At 48.6% G+C, this 7,491-nt stretch overlaps 1 protein-coding gene across 1 annotated transcript in view; it reads left to right on the top strand.

Moving 5' to 3' along the window:
* Positions 1-6,998: 6,998 nt before the first annotated feature.
* The window catches only part of PDCL3 (phosducin like 3), an 11,086-nt gene continuing 10,593 nt past the window's right edge, over positions 6,999-7,491 (top strand). Inside the window, exon 1 of the mRNA XM_006761141.2 lies at positions 6,999-7,070. Within this exon, the coding sequence (XP_006761204.1) occupies positions 7,065-7,070 (6 nt within the window). The 5' untranslated portion in view covers positions 6,999-7,064. The remainder of the gene's footprint in view (positions 7,071-7,491) is intronic.

The raw sequence follows: 7,491 nt of genomic DNA on the forward strand, positions 1-7,491 counted from the left end.
TTTTTTTTTTTGAGTGAAAACCCAAAAGATAATGTGATATTAGGGAGTCCCATCTCTCACTTTCTACCACTCACTCATCAGACCTGTTGTGAGTTGGGTGAAGGCTGCCCCCAGTCAGTCTCCTGGGTTTGTCTCTGAATCTCCTTCTCTCCTATTCATAGAGTGCCTGCTTGCACTCCTGTAGGTTCTCCTGCTGGGCCCAGGAGGACCTGGCAAATGTTATGTCTGTGGGCTGAGGGCTCCCCAGGCTAAGGATGGGGAACTAAGGTGATGCAATGTTAGAGAGCTTGTGCAATCATCATAAACGCCCACCAAATGCCTACTTTGCAAGTGAGGCACTGTGGTAGGGTCTTGGGGGCAGAGGCCAGAGAAGGGACTGGGTCCCCTCAAGAATGTCTTCAGGTATGAAAGCTACAACTCCCTCAAGTATATTGGTGAAGGTCAAGTCTACGCAACCAGTCCTGGCTGACTGGGGCCACAGTCTAGGGTGTCTTTGTCGCTTCAGGTACTCTGTTCTGAATGCTAGAGTGAGTCATGTCCCCATCTGGCCCAATTCTTTGGCCACAGCTGTTATACACAGAGGGAACTCCTCATTCCCCTCCCCCAGCTGGCGATGAGCAGGACGCAGCCACTTGATACACCATGAAAGGCACGAATAGTGACCACAGCTGTTCTGAGACCCAGTAGGCATGTGACACCTTCACAGAGACTAGAGTCTCTGGACTCCAAGGGTAAGAGTCTATACAACATCCTGGATATAAAATGGCCAGGAAGGTGCTACAGCTGGGGAGCAGGTTGACTATGTTGTGGTTGAAAGGTGTCAGGTAGTTGGGAACGAGGACCCTGAGATGGTGATCCCTGAGTCTGCAGTCCTGCTGGCCAGCCCCAGCACCGCACGTTTGGCACCACCAACCCGCGAACGACGCTGCCCAGCAGTGCACCGCTGAATTGGAAAGCACTGGTGCAGGACAAGGAGGCTGGACCCGATGGGCACGTAGAGTAGCAGCGCGAGGATGGGCTCCGGAACCACCAGGGGAGGCTCCATGGAGGTTGCTGCAGGAGCTCCTAGGGGCCACATTTCCAAAGAGTGACACACTTGCCACAGGTCAATCCATTCAGCTCTCACATGGTCCACTGCAAGTGCTCCTAGTTGTTCAGTTCAGAGTCCAAGTTCCTTTCTACATTGTAGGCTCTGCCCAGGATGGGCTCAGTGAGCCTCCCCACCCTCTCTAGACACTGATCGGACTGGGAAAGAGAAGATGCTGTCAGGAGCAAGGCTTTTACGGGCCAGGCCTTTCCTTTTAGTAGAACTCAGTCTCATGACCATGTCTGACTGGAAAGGAGGCTGGAAATGTCACCTTGCTGTGTGGCCTGGAGGAAGAGAGGCAGATTTGGTGAATAGCTAGTCACTATCTACTGTAGTGTAAGTATTATCCTTAGGAAGCAAGAAAACTGACACTCAAAGAAATCAAATACTTGCCCAAGGTCTTTCACTAAATGTCAGGGTCACAATTCAAACCCCCAGGGCAACTGACCCCAATATCTGTGGCTCTTCACCAGCACCAGCTGTCTCCCAGGGGCATTAGCCTTCGGCTGGGGGCAGCAGTGGAATGGGATAAGGGTACACTGTTGAGCTGCACATGAAGTCACAAAGCTACAAGCCCTACCACCTGAGGTAGAGATGATGTACCCAGTGCCATGTCAGAGGGAAGCAAGAGTTCACCCCAACCAAGCAATTCAGGGCAGTGCCTGATCGGGAGCTAAAGAGGCATCTGGATGAATTAGGGGAAGTTAAGCAGGGACCCTCCCCCAACTCTGCTTGGGTTCAAGTTCTTTTCCAATTCAATGTCTTTAGACACTCTGGTTTTCTTAGTTTTTATGAAGGTATTTACTAGTATCTTGTATATCTCACTACCTGAAAGAACAAATATGCCTGGACCAAACAAACCACCTTGAAGAGCTGGAAAAATTCCACTTTGGACAATTTTATTTTTTGCTCAATTCTCTGATCTCTTTGCTGACTCTTGGTATTTCAGCTTAATATTAAACCATCAATTTGCTTCAAGAGATTAAGTCACAATCAATAGAAACCCTGAAGGAACAGGCAGTAGGACTTACTTTATTTAAACACTTAGTCTTCCAGACCTTGGTGAAATGGACATAGTATGGGAATTGCTGTAATAAAGCAGAGCCCGGGAGAAGAGACATTCACTGTATGGCAGCTGCAAGGATGCTGGGCACTGGGCAGCTGGGCAGTAGACCCGGAGGCTAAAGCAAACAGCAGTTAGCATAAAAATGCAAAAAGAAACATTGGAAGGCCAATGGACTTTGATATTCAGCAGGGCTGAAAATCAGCATAAAATTGCCCTGTTGTGGGCTCAATGGCTCAAGGCAATTTCCTAACCTGATAATCCTTACATTGTTTACCAAACTTTACCTTTGATATGCCTGTATGCATTGCTAAAGGGAAAATGTGTATTCAAGTAAATAAAAATCAGACCAGGCCAAAGATGGGTGTGTCTCTTCAAGAAAGAGGCTCCACCCGGCCCCTAATGCCTTCTAAATTCATATTTCTTGTATAGTATTTTCATTTGTGCTTTGGTCCCTCCTTCAGATCCTGAACCTAGCTGTGAAGGTTGTGGCACAGACTCAGAAGAAAATGTGGCCAAGGGAAGAGTTACCATTTATCACTATTCCCTGGGGAAAAGTCACCATGACCTCAAGTAGGTAAAGAAGAGCGAGGAGCATTTGTGGGAAGAAAAGGCACAGGAGAGTAATTTTATCCTTGATTGTCACTTAAGCAATGGACAGCATTGCAATATGTATCTTTTTATCAGGGGATAAGGTCCCTTCCCACTCAGCAAGAAAACAGATATTTGGTAATGGGACTTGTATTACTTGGAGTCCCGATGTGAATGACCCAGGCCAGTAGAGCACCTCTCTCCTTTGAGCTGTGCAGAAGGAAAGGACCTTGAAAATCATTGCTTCACTATACCCCACATTATCAAATCTGGGTTGCCCCCAATCTGTGCTCCAGCACAATGTTTTAAGTCCATTCAGGGCCTGGAAATGGCAAACATTGCTTCCCTCCCTTGGGGAGAAATCAACAGCAGGACAACACTTGGGATGTAGTTCATACTTGGGTGGCCCTGTCTCACCATAGTCTGCTGCCTTAGATTTAGAAGAAGAGGGGAAGAGTTCTTGGAGGGCAACCACCACTAACAGAATTCAACGTTGAGGTACAGGAAGGGATCCTTCAGCAAAGTGCTAATGCTGTGATATGCTAGGGGGTGCAGTTGGGAGGGGCTGCTCAGTGTCTAGCAGACCAGGTGTTCCAGGACACCTTGAAGAGAGAATCTCCTCACTGCCTTATTTATTCCAGGCCAATTGTCCTCCATCCTCCCCTAAAACTCCTCATTTCTTGATGGCTCCTTTCTTCTGGCTAAGTCATCTTACCCTTCCTCAGTGCTCTCATCTACGGACATCCTGGCTGCACTTCCTCTTCCCTTGAGGAATTTCATAATTTCTTCATGGCCCTCCTCTCCACCACATGTCCTGTGTCATTCAGGTTGGCATCAAAGCGCCTGTGGACATCTGTTTGACACTCTGGGCTTGGAGTTGTTGACCTCCTCATCGACAGAGCTTTTCATCTCTTCACTCTGGCTGCCCACTGGTTCTCTCCCCATCCTCACTGCAAGTTCCTTAGGTGGAGGATGCTGGTATTGTTAATAACTTTAGAGATTGTAATTATATTAAATGAAAGGTTGTCATGCTTGATCATGACTGAGAATATTAGATCTCTGTGTGGGTCTTTTACAAAAAAACATCTAATGATCACGGAGAGGCAGAAGAAGGGACTGATTTGAAATGTGATAAGAAGTAATCATTGACAATTTCATGGTGGCCAGTTCTCTGGGTTCTTTTCTGTGACCTGGTAATCAAGTCAAATATAAGCAAACAAACACTATCATCCTTCTCCCCCAAATACAGATCAAGGACCAGTTTCTTTCTATTTAAGCTTAATCAGACAAAAACCACTATGGACAAGCCTGAAATCTGACAGAATCAGACTTATTGACCTGATGCCATGAGGGAGGCACTCCAGAAGAGCCATGAAGTGCTTCTCAGTAAAAGGGGAGACTTGTAAGGGGGACTAACTAGGGTTTGGGTGGCTTAGCATTTGGGAATCCCTAGTAAAAGATGGATGAGATAAAGCAGGTCTGGGGGCATCACTGGTAAGAAACCAGTAGTCATTCAAATTGGGCATTGTTATGGCATTTCACAGCTGCACCCAGACCTTGGGAGAAAGGCTGTTCTCTGTGAATTTCATATTTGGCTTTATCTGGATCTGTCCTCCCAGCCTGGGTAACAGCAGGGCTGCTTTTGTTCTTTTTCAATCCAAGCTTATTTTCACTCTTTCAGTCCCAAACAAGTTTTAGCTCTTTCCGTTAACTGGATTTAGCCATGTTTAAATATTCCCTCTTAAATCATACTAAATCTAATGTCCACATTTCCCTCTACAGAAGTGACCATCAACCACACGCAGGAGCAAAATCCTGCAAAGACTAAGGTAGCATGTGCAGGACAACTGTAGGGTGGTTCATTAAACAATTAGAACTAAATAAAATACAAACTAAAGTCAGAGGTGACTTATTCCCAGCAGAAGTGGGGTGAGCATCTGCTTGCTGTGGCATGATCAGCTTCATGTGACTGGTATTGGGGAACTGTTTTCTCTACTAAGGCTCTAAAGCATTCACTAAGAGGAAGCACTTACTAGCTCTTCTTCTCTCATTTCTTAAAAAAAAAGCTGGGGGAACCATTGAGAGTTTGGACACATTAAGAGCCCAGCTGTTATAGCTGATGAGAAACAACTCATATTCCAGTGGTTCTCAAACTTTAATGTGCTCCAGAAACACCTGTAGGGCTTGCTGAAACCCAGGTTGCAGTTCTCTATCCTCAGAGATTCTGATTCAATAGGTCTGGAGTAGGCGCCCAAGAATTCACAGTGTCAGCAAGTTCTCAGGTGATACTGATGATGCTGATGCAAGGACCATATTTTGAGACCCACTTCTCTAACTCAGCTCTTCCTCATTGCCTCCACCTTCCATACTTTTACACTTTCTGTTTCTCCTGCTTGACATTCCTTCCCTGCTCTCCATGTAACTGGCTGTTTGTCTTAAGTTATACAACCTTGCTTGGCTATTGTATTAGTTTATCTTGCTATGTAACAAATTACCCCAGGTAGGACCTCCAGAATGGTAGCACGAGGTGTTCAGGGAAACCATTAAACTGGTGGAGATTAATAAAGACTACCATGCAAAATCTTTAGAGATTGATCAAAAGGTTTACAACAGGTTGAGAAACATCAATTCAACAAAACCTATGGAAACTTAGTTGGAACAGTGGAAATCCATGGTTTTGAAACTAGGGACTGCATCCATCCCCCCCACGGCTCTGCCTTGTTGAAGAACTAACTGTCCCAGTGAGCTCAGCAACCATTGAAGAGTAAAACCTCCCTTTCCACCATAGCTCTGTAGAGATGCCCTCATGGGCCCAACAGATGAATGACAGCTCCCATATTCCCCAGCTTCTACTTAGGAGTGGCCACACCCTGGTATGGGACCACTTTACGCATCACTCCCATCCCTACCTTGCCTCACCGCCAACACACACACAGCTCCTGGTCAGTAAGGAGAATCCAGGTGGGGTAGTCAGTCAAGAGTGAGTTCCTCACCCCTCGCTCCAGTTCGGGCATCAGAGCCTCCGTGGCTTTCAGGGGTGGGCAAACTTTTTGACTCGAGGGCCACAATGGGTTCTTAAACTGGACGGGAGGGCCGGAACAAAAGCATGGATGGAGTGTTTGTGTGAACTAATACATGTTAACACTGCTGCTGGTGAAGGAGTGGAGGGGAGAGCAAGAGAACCTTCCGCTCTTTCGGCTCCGGGGGCAGGATAGAACAGCCGAACGGGCCGGATTTGGCCCGTGGGCCGTAGTTTGCCCATGGCTGGCTTAGGTTCTGCCCAGGGGGAGGAGGGCAGAGGAAAATCTCAAAGACCAGCCCAAATGTCCAAGGAGGGAAACTGATTCTTTAACTCAAATTCGTAGGATTTTCATAGGCAGAAGCCTAGAGCCTAGCACCTGCACTTCACAATCAGACTCTGCTGAGGGGCCGGATTCGGCCCGTGGGCCTTAGTTTGCCCACGGCTGGCTTAGGTTCTGCCCAGGGGGAGGAGGGCAGAGGAAAATCTCAAAGACCAGCCCAAATGTCCAAGGAGGGAAACTGATTCTTTAACTCAAATTCGTAGGATTTTCATAGGCAGAAGCCTAGAGCCTAGCACCTGCACTTCACAATCAGACTCTGCTGATCTTTACTCAGTGCCTCCAGTGTGCCCATAAAAGGCTAAACGTTTGTGCAAATATGGATTGCCTTTCTGGTTTTGTCTGTCGTGATCACTGCTGAATGCGTAGAGCCTAAAATAGTACCTGGTACCAAGCAGGCTCTCAATAAATGTCTTATAAATGAATTGTCTTATCCGACGCTGAAATGATAGTTTTAACTCCAGGTGACCTTGTATCATGTTTTATTGTAACACTGCATTACTGAAACATTTCTATTTCTGGCTTCTAGGCTTAGATTAGACTTCTTTTGCACATCTAGGCCTAGAGCTGGAGTCTGCTCCACCCAGCCCACCGCTCCAAAGCCGAAGACCAGCCTTAATAAGGTAGCGCTCAGGGCTGGCCCCGGGTCACGTGACTTGCGGCACAGCCAGAAAGTAGACCTCTCTCGGCTCGCCTGTGCGCACAGCTTCTGCGCCGGTTTCTTGAGGAGCGCGCGCAGACTCAGAGGCTGGCTTTCTCCCGGGCTCCGCCCAGCTCGCTCCCGGTGGGCGGGGCGACAGCTGAGCTGGGAGAAGAGGCCGGGCGGCAGCTGCGCGCATACGCAGAAGAGACCTGCGGGATCAGGCGCGGTGGTCGGACTGACTTAAGATTTTTGAGACAAGCGCAGAAGAGACCTGCGGGATCGGGCGCGGTGGTCGGACTGACTTAAGATATTTGAGACAAGATGCAGGTGAGCGAGCCTAGGGGCGCGAGGCCTGGGGACTGCGGTTGCTCGTGTACCCAGCTAGGTCCGCGCCGACGGCGAACAGTCCCGTCCGGGCCAGCGGGAAGCGCCAAAGGCCACTTGCACGGGGGACGCTCGCTAGTCCAGGCCCGGCGCAGGCGCAGTGCGGGAGGTCGTGCGCGTTCCTGCCGCCTGGGCGTCTCCACCTCCGTTCTTTGGGGCTACCTCTCTTTGAAGTCGTTTCCCACCTGGCAGTTACTTCTTACCCAGTAACTCCCTCACTGAGCACCCGAGCAGGTGTGTTATGGACCCTTTGCACGGATCGGGAAACAGGCTTGGAGAAGTGAAGGGCCCCTCCTGGGGGTCCCAGAATATAAAGCAGAGGTGGCACCCCTTTTCCTGACTCCACTTAGAGCCTGGGGAGGGG

The sequence above is a fragment of the Myotis davidii genome, unplaced genomic scaffold (genome assembly GCF_000327345.1).
Source record: "Myotis davidii unplaced genomic scaffold, ASM32734v1 scaffold758, whole genome shotgun sequence".
Lineage (NCBI taxonomy): Eukaryota > Metazoa > Chordata > Mammalia > Chiroptera > Vespertilionidae > Myotis > Myotis davidii.